The sequence below is a fragment of the Neopsephotus bourkii genome, unplaced genomic scaffold, assembly GCF_033783945.1.
Source record: "Neopsephotus bourkii isolate Nb327-2 ecotype Australia unplaced genomic scaffold, CSIRO-AGI_Nbou_v1 NB_659, whole genome shotgun sequence".
In the NCBI taxonomy this organism is placed as follows: domain Eukaryota; kingdom Metazoa; phylum Chordata; class Aves; order Psittaciformes; family Psittacidae; genus Neopsephotus; species Neopsephotus bourkii.
The window spans coordinates 4803494-4825200 of NW_026901158.1; the positions used below are offsets into that span (position 1 = coordinate 4803494).

Sequence of the window (21707 nt, forward strand, 5' to 3'; positions counted from 1 at the left end):
TTTGGGGGTGGACAAAAGCCAGGGGATGGAGGGGAAGGTCCTGGCAGAGAAAACAGCAGCTTTGGCTGCATCCGTGGTTTATTTCAGTCAGGAAACAGCAGGAAGGTGGCGATGCAGTCTGTGTGTGTGTGTGATTGATCTGTGTGTGTGTGATTGATCTGTGTGTGATTGTGATTGATCTGTGTGTGATTGATCTGTGTGTGATTGTGATCTGTGTGATTGATTTGTGTGTGATTGTGATTGATCTGTGTGTGATTGTGATTTGTGTGTGTGTGATTGATTTGTGTGTGATTGTGATTTGTGTGATTGTGATAGATCTGTGTGTGATTGATCTGTGTGTGATTGTGATTGATCTGTGTGTGATTGATCTGTGTGTGATTGTGATTGATTTGTGTGTGATTGATTTGTGTGTGATTGTGATCTGTGTGATTGATTTGTGTGTGATTGTGATTGATCTGTGTGTGATTGTGATTTGTGTGTGTGTGATTGATTTGTGTGTGATTGTGATTTGTGTGATTGTGATTGATCTGTGTGTGATTGATCTGTGTGTGATTGTGATTGATCTGTGTGTGATTGATCTGTGTGTGATTGTGATTGATTTGTGTGTGATTGATCTGTGTGTGATTGACTTGTGTGCAGAATCACCGCAGCAGCTAAATGACGTCATTCAGTCTCTTCTCACACTGTTCATTACCAGGGAGGGTTCTCGCACACGCGCTTTGGCTTCTCTGTCACCCTTTGGCCATTGGCTCCGTCTCCAGGCCCAATCCTACCGGATGCTTCCTCTGCACCGGGTCCTGTTTGGCACCTCCGAGATGCTCCGCAGTGACCGGATCCCACATCCCGCAGCAGAGCCTCGTCCCGCACCCGGTGCTGCTGTTCCGACACGGCTGCTTGCTCAGTGCCGGCTCCCGCAGGACACGGCACCGGCACCGCTCCGGTTCCTCCTGCCCACCCCACGGTATGCGGGGCTGCGAGCGGGCAGGCAAAGGCACTCGCGGCTCCGGGGTGGCTGCTCCACTGCGCTAACACCTCCTGGTCACCCCTACCCCATGGCAGCCCCGGTGATGCTGCGCAGCGGCTGTGCCCCAAGGCCAGGCCATGTCCCTGAGACCTGGGGTTCCCTGTTACAGGTACAGGGCCACCAGGACGTAGATGACCCAGCTGGTGGAGGCGAACAACCCGAAGAGGAGGCTGAAGAGGACCAGGGACTGGGCCTTCCTGGATGCTGCGTACGCCTGGGCCATGTCCCCACGGCTGAGAGCAGCCCGGGTCTGGCACAGGGGGAGGGAAGGGAGAGGTGAGGAGAGGCCCCCAGCACCAGGAGCGGGGTTTGGTGCTCGTGGGGCCTGCACCATCCTTACCTCGTGGGAGTAGATGAGGGCGACGAGCCCGGTCAGGAAGCAGCAGAACACGGTCACCAGCACCGACTCCACCAGGTAGTCCTTGGGCAGCGGCTGCCGGTGCCCGGCGGCCGAGGGCCCCGCGGTGCTCGGTGCCCCCTCATGCTGTGACACAGGGCAGGCTGTTAGAGCTGCCCGGCCCCCGTGAGCCCCCCACACAGCTTCAGACCCCACAAGCCCTGGAGGGGGGTCAGGGGCAAGGGGTGACCCCGCTCGGAGCGGGGCAGGGGGGTACGTACGGAGGTGCGGGGCGGGAGGCCCTGGGGTGGGAACGGCCCCGGTGGGTGCAGAACGGGCCCTTGCTGCGCCGGGAACGGCGGGTACAGGAGATGCGCGCTCTTGGGGTCCGGGGGCGAGTACGGCGGGGGGTCCTCCTCGAAGGCCGCGTTGGTCGCTGCCGCCACCACCACGGGCCCGGCCCCGGGGGGCTCCCAGCAGGGACCGGCGCTGCCGCCGCCCCGCTCCGCTCGGAGGGACCTGACGGGCGCCTCGCTCTCCATGGCACGGAAACGCCTGCGGGGACGGGGACGGGGTGGGGGGGTGAGACGGGCTCAGCCCCTGCCCTGCGCATCCGGATGTGTCCCCCTCCCGGGCTGCGGGAGAGGATGAGAGGAGCCCCCCCCCCCTCTTCGGGGTCTCCCCCTCCCCGGTCCCGGCCCCGCGCCTCGGGTCCCACCTGCGTCCGCTCGGTCCCGGCCCCGCCGCGGTCCCCGCAGGGCCCCGCAGAGGCGGCGGGAGCGCGGCCGGGCCGGGCCGGGCCGGTTTAATCATTGACCGCTGCTCGCCGGGGCCGCGCCCGCGCTGGCACCGAGGGAGGGGACGGGGGAGCCTCGGGAGCTCGGGACCGGGGTGAGGGGGGGTCACACACGGGGGGGGGGGTGTTAAATGTTAATGGCTGGGGGGGGTACAGGGAGCCATGGGATCAAACAGGGTGGGAAAGAGCTCTGAGATCAGCGCCAGCCGCTCCCTGCGCTGGGCGAGCTCTGGTGTCCTCAGCACAAGAAGGGCACGGAGCTGCTGGAGCAAGGCCAGGGGAGGGCACGAGGATGCTCAGGGGCTGGAGCAGCTCCTGTACGGAGCCAGGCTGAGAACACCGGGGCTGCTCAGCCTGGAGAAGAGAAGGCTGCGTGGAGACCTCATAGCAGCTTCCAGTATCTGAAGGGGGCCTATAGGGATGCTGGGGATGGACTCTTCCTTAGGGACTGTAGGGGACAGGCTAAGGGGAATGGCTTTAACCTGCAAGAGGGGAGACTGAGCTGAGGTCTTAAGCAGAAGCTCTTCCTTGTGAGGGTGCTGAGGCGCTGGCACAGGGTGCCCAGAGAAGCTGTGGCTGCCCCATCCCCGGCAGTGTCTCAGGGCAGCGCTCTTACACGCACAGAGCCGTGCCCATGCACGCACCGTGCTCAGGGTACACGGGGCTGTGGAACTCAGCTTCCCCATCGCTCCCGCCCACCCCCGTGGCCGCGGGGCTGACACCGAACGCGCCCAGCGGCCGTAGCCACGCCCCCTCAGTGACCACGCCCCCTGGCCGTGCCCCGCCCGGACTACAAATCCCATGATGCCCCGCGGCACCCCCACAGCCTCGCTATGGCGTCCGCTGGCGGCCCCGATCCGGACCGGCCGCGGCCCAGGCCCTTCCTCATCGGCGTCAGCGGCGGCACCGCCAGCGGCAAGGTGAGAGCCGGCTGCAGGGCCCCGCTGGGAGGGAAGGGAGGAACCGAGGGAGGGGGTCCCGCCTGACCCCGCTGTGCTCAGTCCACAGTGTGCGAGAAGATCATGGAGCTGCTGGGGCAGAAGGAGGTGGAGCAGCGGCAGCGCAAGGTGCTGATCCTGAGCCAGGACAGCTTCTACAAGGTGCTGACGGCCGAGCAGCAGGCCAAGGCGCTCAAGGGCCAGTACAACTTCGACCACCCGGGTGAGCCGAGCCCCGCCGGGGCCGGAGGGGACGGGCGGGGCTGGGTGTGCTGGGAGCGCTGCTTCCCCCGAGCCTCGCTGTCTGCGCCCCATGGGCGCGCTGTTACCGCTGACCCAGTGCTGCTGCTGTTGTAACGCGGGGCGCGATGCTGGGGAGCATCCCGGCTTGTACAGGCGCGGTCTCCTCATTCCCGGCTCCTGAGAGGCTCCAATAACCCCCAGATCCTGTCCGGATACTTCTTGTCCCCATAAACAACAGCTCCCCTTGCTCAGGGCGGCGTTACAGATTGCAAACAGGCCCACGGTCTGCCTTGGTGCTGCTCTAGGCTCAACAGGGTGGGTAATGGAGAGCGTGAAAGATGCCTGAGGTTTTCTAAATTACTCTTAGCCGACAGGTTAAAAGCCACCATTGTGTGTAAATCACACCATTACCAAGCGGTTTGGGGAAATTACACAATGAATTAGCAGCTTTGCTTCTGGGCTCTTCATTTCACTGTGTTGTAGTTGCTCATCAAAGGGCAAGTTCTGGCTTCCTTATCTCTGTAACCAAGTGCAGCGGCTGTCGCTTGGGTAGGGAGCGTTAGATTGGTGCCGGTAGGAAGGAATAAGCTGTAAGTTCCTCTTTTCCTGCTGGATCACTGGATGGAGTTTTTCCTTCAGGTCCAGCCAACCTGAGCAGAACATTTGATGCAGCAGCATCTATGGATGTTCCTCTTCAACCCTTCCTCTTGCAGATGCTTTTGACAACGACTTGATGCACACAACCCTGAAAAACATTGTTGAGGGCAAAACAGTTGAGGTGCCAACGTACGACTTCGTGACGCATTCGAGGTAGGTTTGAGGGTGGTGAAGGGGTGGTGTTTGTGAGGGGGGTGTGAAGCCCGATGGCAGCCTGCACTGGGTGTTTCTCCCTGCAGGCAGGCAGAGACAACAGTGGTCTATCCCGCTGACGTCGTGCTCTTTGAGGGGATCCTGGTGTTCTACAATCAAGACATTCGGGACATGTTTCACCTGCGGCTCTTTGTTGACACGGATTCGGATGTCCGGCTGTCCCGCAGGGGTAATGATCTGCCAGCACAGGCAGCAGTACCTTATGTCCCTTATCCATGGTGGTGAGAGTGATGGTTTTACCTTTCCACCCCAGTTCTGCGCGATATGAAACGTGGGAGGGACCTGGAGCAGATCCTCACTCAGTACACCACCTTTGTCAAGCCTGCCTTTGAGGAGTTCTGCTTACCGGTACTGAGTGCTTCACTCCTTTGATGTGTGGGGGTTCTGGGGAGGGGACAGAAGGAGCAGGGTCAGTTGGGGATGAGCTGCGCTGTACGTGCAGCAGTGGTGGCTGTTGGTGTTCATACTTCACCCGTCTCACGCTCTCCCCTCTGCCTCATCTCTTTGACCATTACAAGCTGCTTGGTTAAGGAGCTGAAGTGGTTGGTCCATTCTGCTTGCAAAGCACCACGGGAATCCCAGGAGGCAATTTTAGCACATGGGTCCCTCTGACTGAAACACTCCTACTCTGCATTCATTCTTTAGTCTTGCAGGAAGAAAGAGGAACTTGGTTTCCTACAGGCTCTCTCTCAACAGGGAACACTGGTGAATACCTGGGGCAGACCCTTACAGCATCTGCTTGCTATATGCCATATAATGTGGGGCCAGTTTGGGTGCTCACATAATCAAATTAATTTGTAACAAAGCCTTTTGAGAACAAAATCCTGTTTGTGAATTAAATAAGATGGAAAAGGCAGCTCGTGATGGAAATCAGGCAGCTCTTGCTCTGGATCAAAGTGATTCTGGGACTGTAAAAGCACTCATTAGGAATGCTGCGTTTGCCAGCGTGTTTAAGAGTGTTGGTGGAGATCAATAAAATGTCATCAGAAGCAGGAAAGAATTTCACATACATGTTGCATACCTGGGTGCTTGGTAGAGATTTAGCAGTGCCTTGTGAAACGCTGATGAGAACCAGCTCTTAGCAAACAGACCTTGGCCTCAAAGCGGATGACCTGTTTGAAGGCAGCATAGTCTTCAGGAGTGTACAAGCAAGTACTCCAGGCTTGAGCTGCTGCTGCTCCCTGCTGCTTCACTGCAGAGGGACAGTAAGAACAATCCCTGATCTTAAATCCAGAATGACTTCTCAATTCATTCAGGTGTTTACCATGACCAATAGCATTAACTTGCAGTCCCAGAGCATGAAACACCCCCCCCCATCGTTGCCCCCAGCTTTCTGGTATTGGGTAGCAGGTTCTTCCTAGACTAAACCTGACTTTTTCCCATTAAAAGTCTCTGTTTGTGTTTTGCAGACAAAGAAGTATGCAGATGTGATCATCCCCCGAGGAGTGGACAACATGGGTAAAAGGGAGTTGGGTTCTCTGATTTCTTTGGGGTTGGGAGGAGAGCTGCCTTGTTTGCAGGCTTCTAAGGAAAGGTGTTTTGCTGGAGGGCTGTAGGACAGGGAGCTGCTTGAGCCCTCTGCTGAGGGCTGGAAAAAGCAATGTGCTGTCAGATGCAGAGCAGGGCACCAGTGTTAAAACTGGTCTTGCAGTTGGTTGTTTCTGTTGAGGTCTGACTTGCTGCAGAGGGCTGATAGTGTTTTATTTAAGGGCTTGCTAAAACTTGAGTTGAACAGGGCTGGATGCTCCACATTTTCTAGATAGCTCAGCCAAGAAAGCCTACGTGTGCTGTTTCCCATTCCTCTCTGCAGTTGCTATAAACCTCATAGTGCAGCACATTCAAGACATCCTCAATGGAGACATCTGCAAGTGGCAGCGAGGGGCGATGAACGGACATGGTCGGACCTACAAGCGCCCATTCCCAGAGCAAACAGAGAGCAGCAGTGTGCTCGCGGCCGGGAAGCGCTCCCACCTGGAATCCAGCAGCCGGCCACACTAACCCCTCAGTGTCTGAAGGGTTTGCCAGACCAATGATGAAGACAACTTTGGGAAAGGACTTTAACAGAATGGTTGGTGAAGTGCCCTTTAAATCATCCTAGCAGTGGCGGGGATACTGGTGTGAAAGGCGTCACAGAGGGGAGACGAAAGGGATGGCCTGCAGCCTCTCTCCCCTCCAAAACCTCTCCCTTTTCTCCCCGCCATGCCTGGATCACTGATGTTACTTGATGACCTGCTTGGAGGGCAGTGCCATTGCCTTTTGTGAGTTTTCAAAATGAGATCTAATGCTGAAGGCTCCCCTGAAAATTACGTGCTACTGGGGGTTAGCAAGAGACCCCATTTCCCTAATGGTGATCCTCTGTAGAGGAGAATTATCTGTCTTGTCTGCCTGGCTTGCTCAAAAGCAGCCTCTTGGCCAAGACTAGCTCACACCCTGTTAATTTTTAACAAGCAGGTGTAGGCCTTCACTTCTCCACCTTGTTGGCACCTTGGGTTGTGGCATTGCTTTCCTGCTGGCCAGCTTCCCTTTTACCCTGTGGGGATGGAAGGATAGATCTATAGAGGAATCTCTCCCCTGAGATAGAGATGAAACAGGGGCTGTCTGGGACAAATGGGAACTTGCAATTCATCAAGTGGACAGGCCCAAGCTGGGTGATTCTGGTTCCTAATTTATTCCTTTCTAAGCTCCCAAACTTTGCTACACTGTATGATTGTTTTTTGTACCCAAATAGTTGTCTTTACCACAGTTACTGAATGTGTGAGCTCCAGCTGGATTGAGTTGCTCATGGAAACAGAGACCTGACCTTGTCAGTATTAGTGTCTTTTAGGGCATTTGTGTACTGCTGGTTGCAGATTCTGCTGGGTGGAATCCATCAGCTTCTGGAGCTGGGTAGTAGGATCAGCAAGGGGGAAAGCATTTGCAGGAGCCTCCTTCTGATGGCATAAAGAGCTGCCTGGACATGCTTTTACCCTCCAGCAGGGTCAAAGCCTTTCCCTTGCACTCAGTTTAAACTCCAGAATGTCTGGTTTGCTAAACAGAGCAGACAAGAGGCTGGAAGTAAACAGTGACATCCCAGTTCCTGTTGTTTACCCCAGATAAGTGACCCTGCAGCAACATGAAATGAAGCATAAGCTGGGCCTTGGAAAGTGTCCTTGTGATACCCTTCTTGAGTCTGGACTTACAGTGTCATTTTAAGGAGGAGTAAGGGGGTAGGGAGATTATTAAGAGGACCTTTTTCATATTGGCTAGTTTTCTAAACCCAGGGTCTGTCTGTGTTGGATGGGGGTGTGTGACTTGGCCTGATGAGCAGATGAATAGTGATGGGAAATGACCATTTTATATTAAAGGTATCTGTGCTTCTTGCACTACAGTAGCACAAAGGTACAGAAAGGGACCCGTCTGGAGATGCTCTTAAACTCAGCAGTTCTCTTTCCCCTTAAGCCAGAATTGTTCGTGTTAGTTCTGTAATGGCTGAAGCTTTGGAGGAAAATAGAGCAAAAAGTGCAGTCTGTACTTTCATCCCTTACAGTCTTTACAACACTGGAAATCAGTAAAGGTCTGTTGTCTGTTTGTGATCCCCACAGCTCAGAGGTACACTTCTGTAATGCTGAGGAGAAAGCTCTTCTCCTAACTGCTGCTGGGTGCTGTTTAGCTCAGGGTGACAGACTTAGAGTATGAGCTACTGCACTGAAGCATTAGCTATCAGGGCTGACTGAAGTAGGAGCAAAACAGTCACTAAAACCTACTCTGAATGACTGTGGTGTTTGATCATACCTTCCTCTGGAGCTGGGGGAGCTCAAAGCAGCCTTGAATAGCATTTGTTAGAGCAGTGAGGAATGCTATAAAGAGCATCCTGGTCAGGCTAGGAGTGCTGTTCTTGGTCAGCTCTAAGCTCTACTGTCAGATCCTGCTGTTGCAGCCACATGAAGAGAATGAATCGGATGTGGTGTAGGTACTATAACCCTTTTTGAATACCTGTACAGACCTATTACAATGTCCCCACTGAGCAATCCTGGTACTTCACGTGCACATCCTATTCTGTATTCCTCTGCTGGTGCAGGCCAGGGCATGGGCTGAGTTAAAATGGGTTTACCCTGAACTCGTGTACAAGTTAGAGCAGGTTTCCTTGTCAGCGTGATCAGTTCTCCCTTGAGTTCCTCTTCCTATGAGATTGAGATGTAAACCTGCAGCCCAGTAACTATGATCCTGCCAGTGATAGTAATGGGCCACAGGCTTCATGTGAATGCCACAAGGCCAAAGGATTCTTCTGGTTTTGGCTGACTTCCTGGCCTGCCTGAAGCTTTGTTTTAGCTTGTTTAGCTGTAACAGCAATTTTTGTAATGTCTGTTTGTTTTAGTTTTGCTTAGTTTCATAAAAAATTATGGTTATGCCAAATGATTATATATAGATAATAGTACCAAGTCATTACTCTCTGCAGAATGAACTATTTATAAACTTGGCTTAGTGCTGTAATGTAATGAAATAGGGATGATAGCAGAGCATTGGAAGTGGGGTCAAAGAATGCATTGTTGAGGAATACCGTCATGGGATGATGCTGGAGGCTGCAGGGCCAACTACTGAGGGTTAAAAGCATGTAAGCTTTAGAGCTGGAAAACCCCTGTTTTTAGGAATAAAAAGAAAATGGAGGAAAGTATCTGATATGTTGGAGAGTAGAAGCCATTTATAATAACTGGTAACATGGAATTACAAAGCAAGGTGCTAGGAAACATGTAAAATAGCCTTAAGTGCAGTGTAGTGCAAGAAGGGAGGACCCATCACCATCACACTCCCAGGATAAGAAGAAACCCTTGCAGTGCACTCTTCCCTGCAACGTAGCTCGGATGCTGTTGACTGAATTCAGCAACCCTGAGGAGCAGTGGAAGGGTGAACGTAATGGGGGCAGAAACTGGGAATTGTGCTCATAACAACTATATTACTGTTGAGACTTTTCTGTAACAGTGTTCTTTTATTTTCTTTTCCTGTAATAATTAGAGCTGGACTACTGTCAATTATTTGACCAGTCTGTTAAGGTTTCAGTTACACTGACAATAAATTCTTGGCTTTGCATAAAAGGTGTTTCTTTTTGCCTGTAATGAGATGGTAATTGTCACTGTTTTCGGATCAGGATGTTCCAGCTGTCCTTCCAGCGCAAGTCCTTTAGTTCAGTAACAGACAGGGAGGGCTCCCCATAGGTCACGGGGCTGAATGTGCAATAGACAAAGTAAACTGAAGAGAACCAGGCTACGATCAATGCAGTGAACATGCTCTTGAGAAGCACAGATCTGGCATGAGAGAGGAGGGGAGAAAAGCAGTTACACCAAGGCTGGTCAAACATTTCATCCAAAAGGAAGATTTCATATGGCCTGTCTTCTTCAAATGCAGTATGGCCACTGCTGGAAAAAAGCCCTGCTTTCTCTGCAGCAGCCGGCCAAGCTGCCAACCTGGGAGAAGAGAACAGTGCCTCTTGTTCACCTATCCATTAAAACCAAATACCTGCAGAGATGATCACTGATGTGCTGTAATACGATGGGAATCAGGAGAATTTGGAATGTGAGGGCAGGCAGGTAGTGGTACAGGAAAAGTGTTTTCTCCATCCCAAAGAAGGGCAAGTAATTCACAGCCCAGCCTCCAACACAGATCCCCCCAGCTGATACCCAGAGCTGCCATGCATCTGCAGGATAAAGGAGATAAAGCATAGTCCATGGAAACATAAAGTCTCTAAGAGGTTGATTGTTGTCTTGGTTTGTTGTTTTCCTCCCATTCTCTATCATTTGTGCTGATACAACCTTTAACTTAACCACATTCAGCTGAGGGAAATGATTATGTTTTGTCACCAAGATTATAAGTACCCATCAAGACAGATTAGTGCCCACAGGGAGCAGCTTCACAGCATGACAACAAAACATGCTGTTGGAAAGATGAGTATTAAACTGCATGGCCATATAGAGATGGTAGCTCAGCAGGAACAAACACATCTAGAACAAACCCCTCCCCGCATAGCCAGTATCTATCTATCTTACATCATCATGAAGGGGCCCAGCAGTATCCAAAGCAAAGGCCTGGATGTTTCCTACATCCAGGGAGTGACTCAAATACTGTGATGCCTACTACATTGTCTTACAAGGTCATCATGTGACAACCATAATCAGTCTCCTCATGTGCTATGCTAGTTGTCTCTGTATTCCTAGGGAAGAGTGCTGGGATAGCCAAGCACATGGCTGTAAATGGTTTTGGGGGCCATTAGAGTGTAGCAGAACAAGCAGCAATCCTCCCTCCCTGCCCAACCTTGACACATACATACACAATGGAATCAGACCTTCAGGAATGTCGTAGATCTTTCTCCTGCGTCGTATCAAGTACCACAGAGACAGACACATGTAGACCAGAGCAGCAACATTACCTGAAGCCCAGGTGACAACATTCCCAAGGAGGTGGATCTGGGCCTGAAGGATAGAAGCCAGAAGTAGGAACATTCTGCAGTTCTTTTAGATAACTTTAAATATTACCTACATCTATTTGCTAAATTAAATGTCAGGATGTGCATGGCTAGGAACCTGATCTTTCCTGGAACAAAGCTGGCTGATAAACTTCACTGCTTTCAGACTCTTTTGTAACGTAAGGCATTTAAAAGATGCTATTGGAAATGAACTCATCTCCTAAATGGAATCAATAATGGAAACTATTAAACTGCAGTTTTCCTTTACCAAAAACAAGACAACATGATTTAATTAAAAGCAACTACTGTCAAAGCTGGATCTCATGCCAAAACCAACCCCAACCCTCAGGGAAAATATATTCTTAATACAGGACAAGTTAATCCTGGCACAACTCCTTGGCTGGAACTGCAGCCCTGCTCCCACTCACACTCCCAGAGCTCACACCTGAACCCAAGGCTGATTTCTTCACCAGGCTCTTATTTACTCATTTACTTCTACCTCTCATACTTACACTAGAAGTTGGGTGGAGCCAGTAGGCAATATTTGTGTCCATTGTGATCCAGTCAAGAGCAGAGGAACTGTACTTATGCTCTGTTTCTTCATTTTTTAATGTCAGTATTTTCCACTAGGAAAAAAAGCAAACAGAAGGGTTTTAGAATTACAACGAGTGGGATGGCAGGCATGGGTAAACAGCTCCAGATGTAAGATACTAAGTTCCTAACCTGGGAGTGGGATTTTGCATCTCTCATACTGGATACTAACCAAAACAGGGGGGTTATTTTGTTTTTATATAATACACTTCTACAGTGTTAGTAAGGGCATCCAACACAACTGACTGCATATACAGCACATTACAGTTCAGTTTCAGACAGCTTCTGGGTACCCAACTGCCCTTCCTCCCCCTTCTTTTTTTTACACAATCACTTGGGTATTCCTTACTGAATAGCATAAATCTCTAATGCCCTTCTAAGTGCAGTCTGAAATATTTTTTTCCAGTTAGGAAGCCAAACTACTCTATCAGCAAGGAATAAACAATGAATCCTCAGGCTCAGAGCCTGCAGAAATGCTCAGGTTCCTGCCCTGCAGCAGAAGGCAAGATGAAGGGAATAACAAGGCACTCACCTGCAATTCCGTGAACTTCGCCATGAAGCTGAGGTTTTTACTTATGTCCATCTGTGTGGGAGAGTGGAGTTCCACCTCCCTCTCTTTTTGCTCTAGACCTGGAAGAAAACAGCATTAGAAAGAAAGAAAAGCTATAAAGATGAAAGACAGAAAGCTATAAAGGGGAGCAAGTACACAGGATATACCCCTGCCTCCTCACACTCCCTGCAGCCTGTCTCCAATACATAGTCCAAATGCAGGAGACCTCTAAGGGGATCTTGACACCATGATAGAGCCAGAGCTCTATCACACGATACCACCTTCCCATACACATGAAGCATCCCTCACTCACAGAGATCTGCTTCGAGAACATGGCTCAGACATACTTTTCCCATATCTGTGCTCTTCCACATTCCACACCATGCTCTGGTGGTAGCCTTTGGATAGCTTCTCGCCAACCACCTCCAGCTGCCGGTATCCCCAGTCAGGTAAAGATGCTCCACTGAGCTGAAAGAAGACTAAATTTATAGCTCTGCCAAACATGCTGAGGAAGTTTATTGTTTCCTTTTATTCACTTGTTTGTTTTAGTGGTTTGGGCATTTTGGAGCAGAGAGATGAGTAGTTTATGAGATTACAAGAACTTCATGGAGCAGACAAACACAAATCCACCTGCCTTTAGCACTGCAGAGGTGTTCACGTGAACAAACCTCACTTCTGACAGAATTGTCTTCCACACGTCTGTGTCAGACTCCCGATTTACAATTTCCTGCAACAGAAAGATGTCTTTTGGTTGTCGTCTTGTATCAGCTACTTCTGCTGCAACACGATGAGCTCCTCCCTTCCCTTTGACCACTCACCACTCTCCAGAGGTTCTGTGCTGGCATGGAGATGTTATAATCAATATAGCAGGAAACTTCTTGGGAGTGGGGGCTAAGAGGGGCAGCAACATCATGCCTAGAGGACAAGCAAAGCACGATCCTCGAACACCATTTCCCAAATTCATATAGAAAGCAAACTCATAAAGGTATTGAACTGGTTTAGACCAGACTCAGTAATAAAGCAAAAAGTAACACATTTACACAGATTGTACTGTTTTCTCTGAAGGAGAACCCTCCCCACTACCAAGAGCTGCCAGGAACAGGCCCAGAGGAAGCCAATATAGATGCTTGCTATGCCAGGCTGAAAAACAAGCACTGATTGTGGCAAACAGAGACGCTGTTCACTGAGGTTTCCAGTAATGAACAAATTAAGTTTGGAAGGGACTTCATAAAAACCCAAGCTCAGAACACAACCCCCTTCCTAATCTGAAATTCAAGTATAGGCAGGCGCCCTTCAGGAAGCAGTCAGGAGGCAAATTCATACTGCAGTCTTTACAAAACAGGCAAGAAGCCATGGCAATCAGCCACAGCACACCGGATCCTCCAACACATCTTCCTCACTTCCAGAGCACATCAGTCACACAAGAGGCTCCTCCATCAAAGTGAGTGGAGTTGACTTTGGGTTAACAGTCACACACAATACTAAATATCTGCACCTGCTTGGAGTAGAGGCAGTGAAGGGGCAGGGATGAAGACTCAGCAAGGGGCCTGTGTATTCAGGAATTTGCAGAACCACCATGAAATGTGAACATGGCTGAAACCACCAATACTCCCTCTAAGGCTATTAGTAGAGCAGACCAGAAGCAGCTAGCAGCCACTGAACAGTTTGTGACTGGGATTAAATCTCACTGCCAAGTTAACTGCAAAAATAAATAAGCATACAGCATCCTTTCTGAGAGTTATAGGGATGGCTTATGCAGCTAACCCTCTTATCCTCTCTCTATATATAATGTGTGTGTATATATATATATATGTAAAATGCATATATAATCCACAAATAACAGGTACTTTATATATACCTGAATGGAAGGGTGTTTCAAGCCCTGAACAGTTAATCTGAGAGACAAGCAGCAGAATTAGCCAGCAGACTCAGCAGAGGGTGAGGGAAGGACTTACGTGTTGAGGTACCGAGTTGTGATGCCGTGGACCAGCTGCACGATGTGCCCGTGCCTGACGGGACGGGGTGGGTTACTCACCACCAGCTGCTGCCTGTGTGGAGTGACACCCAAGAGGAAGTGGTTACATTCTTCCTTAGACATAAGGCAACCTTGTCATGACCAAACTGCTAGGTCAAGAAGATGCAGGCAGGGAGAGATGTTTGGGCAGCTAAGATGAGAATTTAAAGCAATCTACAGATGGAACCAAAGCTCATCAAGGCAAGGGTGAGTTAAGAGCAGAATACCTCAGGATCAGTAATGGGATACCAACACCCCAGCCATTAGGTCAGTGGTCTGAACATGGGTCAGTCAGAAGCAAGTTCAGATTATTCCCACTAAACAGCTGTTTGGTGGCTTCTGTGAAATGAGTAAGTGCTTCAGTGAGGTCTGACAGGTTTGTGCTACAACTGATGTCACTTTTGGCAGAACTGTAAGAGAGATTAACGACTATCTCCGCCATGAAGACCAAACTCTTTTTGCTTCTGGGGAGGTCTAAAGCTTCCTTTGGCAAGTGGGAATGCTAACTGCTGCCTGTATTTTACTGTATTCTGTTCTACAGAAGGAATCCACATCCTCCAGGGCTTGTAAGAGTCTTGAGTTTGAAGAATTTTAAGATGTACTGTGTTTCTGTGGTTTTGGTAAGAGCTCCTGCTCGAAAGGTTTGCACTATGGACAACTTTCCCAGTGTGGCTATAATAGCTCACAGTCCTTCTGATAGGACTCTTTATAGTTTCCAGAGCAACATAAAAAAACATCAAAAGCAACTTTTTAATCAGTATGAAATGATATCACACAAGGGCTTTTATTGGCAAAGAGTCCTGCTCTTCACTGACAGTTCTAATGGCAAAACACTTCAGCACAAACCAAGCCTCTTAGGCACAGGCACCCACTTGGAATCCCTCCCAACATGACAGATTCTACAGCTCATCCCACACTTTAAATACAAAGAAATACTCATTCTGCAAAAGTGATTTCTACTCTCTTCTGAGACTCATTCAAGTTTAATAAAACTCATCAAGGCACTCTAATGTCTGGCTCACACACTTCAAAAGGCAGAACTTCCCTTTCATGCAAAGCACCTGAAGAGTTCCCACTGGTCTTGTGAGTCTTTAAAGTTCCCCTTGTGCAAAGCACAGCCCATGTTCTGGCAGAAGCAGTTCAGACAGAATTTCAGAGTCCTCAATAACGCCTTTAGCATACTGAGGAGGAGTGTGCAAAGAGCCTCACTTACCAACTCTGCAGCTGAAATCACTTGTTTAGGATCACACATGGCTTCATAGAATAGTTATGTCCAATCCAAGCTATGCCCTCATTAGGTTTTGGAAGCACAGAGAAGCTATGATGACAGCAGTTTGGCATTTAAATCTTTTGCATACTCACATTCCAGGATCTTTGACGATCCACCAGTTGTTCACATCCTTGAAGGGATAGCAGGTCACCTGCTGTTGATGGGAACTACCTCGGCCATTCTCATACCTGTACAGAAGGTTAAAACACCCCACAGACGTGTTACGGAACATTTCTGTGCTCAAGAGAGTCACAGCAATACAAACCAGCACCAGATCACTGGCTCCACTCCTACAGAGCACAGACAGCCTGTGCATCTGCAGTGTGCTCTGAAGGATTAATGAAGAGATCGCTAGGCCCCAAACTGAGACAGTTGGACTGGCATGTGAAAAATCATAACTTCCACCCTAATACAGACTCAACCTGATTCCTCACCTGATGGGATAGGTATTTGTGTGAGAATGGAGCCAACACTGCATGGGCTTGCCCAACACGTTCCGCAGAGTAATCTGAGAGCCGTAGGCCACCTCTAAGGGCTGACCCTGAGTGATTCGAGCCAGCCCACCCTGGGAAATATAATGACAGGGTAAGTGGAAAGAAGAAACAACCCAAAGGCTGTTTAAATTCTATAGAGAGTCACCTGTCACTTCAACATAGCAGTATCTTAGCACAATGCTTTCTCATTTGGCTGTATCTATAAAAAAACAAGCCCTGCAGCACCATACTCAGCAGACAGTAAATACACCCATGCCTGAAAGACTACATAGTCTTAGGGAATATCCCTAAAGCCATGCTGTTCTAAAAGCAGGCTAAGCACTCTACTACAGAAAATCATACTATCATCCTGTAGTATACATCATCACTCAAGAGTTCAGCACTGTATCTACTGCTGTGGAGCTTCCTACAGCAGGGGACAAATCTTTAGCAGAAGAGTTAATATACTGTTTGTGGTTCACTGTGAAAAAGCTTTTCATCTGTTATTAGGATTTCAGTCATTATTGCTTTATCTACAGTAGCAAAGTAGTTAAATGACATAAAAGGAACAACTACACAGGTCAAAGGAACAAGACTGCACACCTTCTAATAGTGAACGTAAGATAGATTTCCCCTCTTCTCCCCTAATGCACGAGTTTCATGACCACGTTTTCTTTACCTCCAAGCTGGCTTGGAAAGCACTTGTCATAATCTGGTCGTGAGGCCCAGAGCGATACAGCAAAGTCAAGTGAACATAGAAGAAGGACACATACATTGCCACTGGGATGATAATGAGGACCAGCCCCCTAGCTAGAAAATGGCACATCAAGGAAACCTAGAACAACACAGAGAACTCATTGGTTTCATGCTCCAGATATGAAATACCAGTGCACTTTGCTTGTTTAAGTTCCCCCAACCACCCTTACTCAGCTATAACTTCTTGGACAGCTTGGTAACTTCCACCAAGGACCTGAACTGGAGCTAGCAGGACACATGTGAAACATCACAGCTGCTGAGCCACAGATCACCAAGACATGGGTAAGAGCAGAAAAGCCAGTCACACTCATGTTTTTCTTACACTTCACTCCATCTTCCCCAGAAACTGAGCTGGGAAACTGTTCTATGATGAGGGTTTGCAGACTATGGCAAGGAATGTCAGTACAAAACCCAGCTACACACAGAACTGTTTTCTGCGGGTTTGCAAGGCTCCTGGCTGGCTCCTGGCCTGAAAAGTTACACATAATACATTCTGCATACTGCACTACCTACATTTGACAAGTTCTGGTCTCCTATCACATGCCAGAAGTGGAGTCCTGCGATGGTCAACAGCAGTATATAGGTAAAGAGGCCCATATATTTCACTCTGACAAGTAAGTGCATAAAAAAAGAACACAGTTAATAATTACCTAATACAAGATATAAACATTCAAACTTTCTCTTGAGCAAGATGCATTAAAGTCCAAGGACTTAGATCCATGACAAGTTTCATACAACATAAATAAGCCTCAAGCTTTTGACAGCAGAAAATATAATCTGTTTGCAAATTACATTAAATAACCACAGTGACAGAGAACCTTCTTGATGACAAGGTGGCAAATCACAAAGCACCGATCCCCTAAATCCAGACTTGAAGCAACTAGGAGGGAGAGGTAAAATGAAGATGCTGATTTATAACACAAAACCATCTCTGAGAAATATGTTTTGTTCTTCCCAGGACAGTACCCTCTAACGCCTGGTATTGCCCACTGTGAATTGATGAACTGACATCCTCACTATAGAAACAAGCTAACTAATTGAAAAGTCATGGAGATCTCTGCCCAGAATGGCATCAAGAATCAGTCTTCAAAACCTAAAGGCTCACTGATACCTCTGATGGCAGACAGAACAGTCAGCTTTCTAAAACAAAGTATATGTCATCACTTACCCAACTGCACAAGAACAAGCTACTCCAGTCAACAGGAGCCAAAACCACCAGCTTCCAGAGAAGGAACTTAAATAAAAGGACAAAGAAAAGGATGTTATGGTGAGACCTGGTCACCTTCTTAGGATCTTTAGAATTTAGGTAATTTAACTTGAAAACAACCCTGCAAGACTCCACTATTCTTTATTCTACTCCTTATTCTCATTCTGAACCTCCCATGCCACCAGCTCTCAGCCCTGACCTACAGTGTGTTCTTAAATGTATTTCTCTGTATCCTAAGAAGAGGGACTGAACGCTACCTGCCTCTGATACTACAGATAAAAGAAATGGACTACATCACTTGCTGGGCTCAGTTTAAAGATAATTTCACTTTACTGAAGATTACTTTATCCTCTGCAAGGATCAAAGAACACGTGAAGTTACAAGAAGAGAGACAAGGATCTCTATACTCAGTGCCTGTAAACAGTAACAAAGGAGCATTCAGTGACCTGTTATCATCAGTGTTTCTGTGCACAGAAGGAAACCTAATAAAAAGCTGTGTGGTCAAAGGAGTACATCCAAGGGAGCTCTTTTGATTGTAAAATGCAAAAAACAACCTTGCTACTACTTAAAACAATCCCTGACATTGCTCAGAAGAAAAAGCTTCTGGGGCAGCCATATGACAGGTCAAAGCATAGGGTTCTACAGACAGATGAAGTGAGCTGCAGAATAGTGAAGTGACTTACAGAAAAACCCACACAGGTTGTACAAAAAAGATCACAAGAATATCCAAAAGGTTGGGAGGCAATCCAGCTTTACCTATGCTTTTGCAAATTGTAGAACTTCAGATAGGCCAAAACTGCAAGTAGGATAAAAAAAATCAATATTGATTCCAGGAGCATGAACCTTGACTGAGTAATCAGAGAGTTCTCTGTTGAAAAAGAGAAACAGATACAAAATTAGAGAAATTTATCTATAGGCACGTGATACCTCAGACAATCACATCATTACCCAAGAGAAGGCCCTGTTTCTTTAAGGACAGATAATTCATTTGCAATTTTACTGGCTGCAATAGGGAGGTGTTGGGTTTAAAGGGACAAAAACCTCCCAGCAGGAGCAAAGTACATAGCCATAACTGTCTCCAAGGACAAAGAGGCGAGCAAGTCATAAAGTCTGGCAAGAGGCAAATGAAGGTGCTGCACTTGCCCACAAAGGCAAAGAAAATCAATGCTGGGAAATCCAGAGAGGTGTTTCTCAAGGCAAAGAGAGTTCAGGCAGTGACCCCAGCAGGCCATGCGCATGATGACAAATCTTAAAGAAAAGGAACTGCAAGGAGCTGCTTTGTGCGGGATTCCCTGAGCCAGGATCAAAGCAGCCAGTAGCTGGGAGAGGTTTCTCTTATCAGACTGTTAAAGGGCTGTTGAGAGCCTCTTTCCCCTTCAGGCAGCTGCCAGCAGACCCTCAAAAGAAAAAAACCAAGCAACTGAGTTACACACACCAGAACAATGTCAAACCATGGTGCTAAGGACAGACTGGTTTGCTGCAGTTTGGTGATGAAGAAATTTGATAAGCTCTGACTCTAGTAGGGTTGTCCTGTATAACTCTTCCTGCAAAACTCAGAGAGTACAAGTATCCTTGGATGCAAGAAATGTGGGGGTTTTTTGTGAGGCTGTGCTCACTTCACTTAATAATGAACTTTATAAAGCTTCAGGCTCAAACAGCAGCCTGCTGCAAAGCTGTAAAGATTGAGGGGACCAGCAGAAACTGATACAGGCTGAAAGTGGGCTCTGACGTGTCGATAGCATTCTGTGGGGAGATGATGCCATTTAGGCACCCTAAAAATTCACAAGGGGAAAAGGGACCTTTCTCCCCCGTACGAAGAATGAGACCCAGGGGAGTAATCTTACCTAAGAGAATCAGAAGAGCAGCTCCAAGGGCAGCACAGTGGGAGAACTGCAGTTCTACCAGAATCTGGTATGCTAAAGGCACACAGAGAGCACCAGCTAGTGCTGGCAGGAGTCGCAAAGACCACACGGGAACGTTCAAGCTGTATTCTGAAGGAGGAGACAACAGTGATGCACCAATTTGGAAACTTAATTGCAGAGAAGACAGATCAGTGCAGAACTCCTTATGACTACAGCAAGTTGTTGAATCTAACTCCTACTCTTACTAATTTATTGTCTGTCTTGTACTGCTTAAACTGTTTTAAAAGATCTGATATGGAATTGTAGTACCTTAAACTTCTGTTAGAGACCTGCAGAAGTCTTATTTGAGAAGTGAAGGTGTCAGATAAAGCATTGTTTCCACTAGTCAAAAGGAAATCTGTCAACTGCTGAAATACTGCTTATTTTCACAGAAGAATGAGACAGTTACAATCAGCTCTTACCAGCTCCAATCCTGTTCCATAAGAAGTTGCCATCAAATCCTCCTAAGTAACCTACAACACAAGCAACAATTCAGAACTTCCAGCCTCAAAACAAGTGTAAAAAACAGTGCTAAATAGGGAACCATTTCCCATACATGTAGCTTTGCCATGCATGAAAACCCTCTTTCCCCAAAAGGTCCTCCTTTGTACTGTCATGACTACAGTAGTGCTTGATAATGTGCAGAGGCACAAAGAATATAAATAGGGAACAGCAGCTTCTCAGTGACAATGTTAAATGTGTATTTAATCTCTCCTTCCCATACAGACACTTTCATGTTGTGCACATCACAGCTTCAGAAAGGAACTCAGAAAATCTGCTTGTTGCCTACTATTTCTAGTCATTAGCAGTTCTCATTTACCTTCCTCTTCCTACAAAGCACTGGGTAACACAGCTCCATCACCTCCCCACTACTCATGCAACAGCCCCCTAATGATACTAAATAAGGGAAATCCTAATTCTTTCTACACCAGAATCTCTCATCTGCCTTGTGCTTTTCCCCAGTAATGGGGGATCTGACAACTCATATCTAATGAGCACTTCTCCCTTCCACGCAAGAGGCAACAGCCACTTCTCAATTTCAGGAGAGCCCTACCTCCCAAGGCTAGCAGCATATGGCCAAAAGGTGGGCCGCTGTCATCCACAAAGAAGATCCTTTTCATGTAGAGCGAAACGAACTGGCCATAATAAACTTCATCAAAACTGCAACACAAGAGGCAGAAATGTATCAAATCTAACTGGAAGTATCCTGGAGGCTACAGGGATACTAAGGAAGAAAACACTGATTTGTTGGCAGGAAGCTAAGAAGTGCAGCGGCTTTGCCCCTTTCCCTTCCCCTCGGGAGTTTGTATGAGGGAAGCACAATCATTGTAGTTACAGAGGCTGACATCAGGCAAGCTCTGCTCTTCCACTCCTGCAATCTTACTCACAAATGTTTAAAAAACAAAAGTCTGTGTCATTCAAGTAGAAAAGAAACTATTCTACTCACACTACAGCCCGTGGGTAGGAAAGCCCCCAGAGTCGGCTTATTAATCCCATCAGAGTCAGCACCATGACATTCATATTTATCTCCACAGTAACAACAACCGGCTCCTTCAGAAATCCCAACATCCTGTCAAAGGTCTGTCCAAGTCTCCAGGAGTAAACAGAGAAGAGCAGCAGTCACCCTTTTGCCCAAACCTTGCTGAAGATCATACAACAGAAAGCATCCACCACTACTTTCTGCTTCTAGCAACTCATGGTAGCTGATTTTCCCAAGTGCTCTCGCTTTCCACATTTATGTGTTTTCTGCTGTACCTACAGGAGTAAAATGAAAAATGAAGATTTTATCTGCCCTACATGTATATCACGCTTCTATGTGTGTTATGGTGTCATAAATTCTAAGCTAGAAACTTTGCTTATTCTTACACTGGTTCTGCAGAAGCCTATATACCGCTCTGCGCAAAGCAAACCACCCAGCCCAAATTCTGATGCTAGTGATAGGCAAAACACGTGCTGAGGCACCAGGCTGCTCAGGTAGCTGTAAAAACAAGCAAGAAAGGTTATTTCCTTGCAAACTTGGTTTATTTCTGGAGTTGATGAGGCAGGGGGCAGAACCCACAAACATCCTCTGTGTTAAAAGGCCACTCCTGGAGCGCAGGGGTAGGTGCTGTAGGGCTCTAGCGCAGCCTAGGGGGGAGCACTGCAGAAAGCAGGATTGAACTCTACTGCATACAGAACTGCTAAAAGCTAGGTCAGAAAATAAGGAATCGGTGTTGTATCTCCTCACCTCCTAATTCAACAGAAAGTTATCAGAATAAATCCATCTGCATGGCTTTGATCAGAGGAGAACAAAGCAAGCTGCCG

At 47.9% G+C, this 21707-nt stretch overlaps 3 protein-coding genes across 6 annotated transcripts; 1 reads left to right on the forward strand and 2 right to left on the reverse strand.

The window, feature by feature from the left end:
• Positions 1–1120: 1120 nt before the first annotated feature.
• PRRT1B (proline rich transmembrane protein 1B) lies at positions 1121–2149 on the reverse strand. Its single transcript, XM_061352733.1, has 4 exons — positions 2080–2149; positions 1643–1916; positions 1365–1508; positions 1121–1274 (listed from the first exon to the last, which is right to left on the reverse strand). The coding sequence occupies exons 2-4, from the start codon at positions 1901–1903 to the stop codon at positions 1128–1130; spliced, it is 552 nt and encodes a 183-aa protein (XP_061208717.1). The 5' UTR covers positions 1904–1916; positions 2080–2149; the 3' UTR covers positions 1121–1127.
• Positions 2150–2948: 799 nt separating this feature from the next.
• UCK1 (uridine-cytidine kinase 1) lies at positions 2949–9277 on the forward strand. 2 transcript variants are annotated; one of them, XM_061352730.1, is made up of 7 exons: positions 2949–3077; positions 3159–3318; positions 4052–4148; positions 4235–4377; positions 4462–4556; positions 5618–5666; positions 6019–9277. In XM_061352730.1, the coding sequence occupies exons 1-7, from the start codon at positions 2991–2993 to the stop codon at positions 6204–6206; spliced, it is 819 nt and encodes a 272-aa protein (XP_061208714.1). In that variant the 5' UTR covers positions 2949–2990; the 3' UTR covers positions 6207–9277. The 2 variants fall into 2 exon arrangements, with proteins under 2 accessions (XP_061208714.1, XP_061208715.1); XM_061352731.1 differs by lacking the exon at positions 4462–4556.
• Positions 9145–21195, reverse strand: POMT1 (protein O-mannosyltransferase 1). 3 transcript variants are annotated; one of them, XM_061352721.1, is made up of 20 exons: positions 21081–21181; positions 20851–20994; positions 20458–20564; positions 19826–19876; positions 19347–19493; positions 18259–18370; positions 17464–17529; positions 16809–16902; positions 16219–16374; positions 15501–15631; positions 15159–15254; positions 13738–13830; positions 12601–12697; positions 12417–12509; positions 12130–12250; positions 11765–11862; positions 11154–11267; positions 10522–10648; positions 9699–9876; positions 9145–9487 (listed from the first exon to the last, which is right to left on the reverse strand). In XM_061352721.1, the coding sequence occupies exons 2-20, from the start codon at positions 20970–20972 to the stop codon at positions 9313–9315; spliced, it is 2178 nt and encodes a 725-aa protein (XP_061208705.1). In that variant the 5' UTR covers positions 20973–20994; positions 21081–21181; the 3' UTR covers positions 9145–9312. The 3 variants fall into 3 exon arrangements, with proteins under 3 accessions (XP_061208705.1, XP_061208704.1, XP_061208706.1); XM_061352720.1 differs by having other exon boundaries at positions 20851–21195; XM_061352722.1 differs by lacking the exons at positions 18259–18370; positions 19347–19493; positions 20851–20994; positions 21081–21181.
• Between the last annotated feature and the right edge of the window lie 512 nt (positions 21196–21707).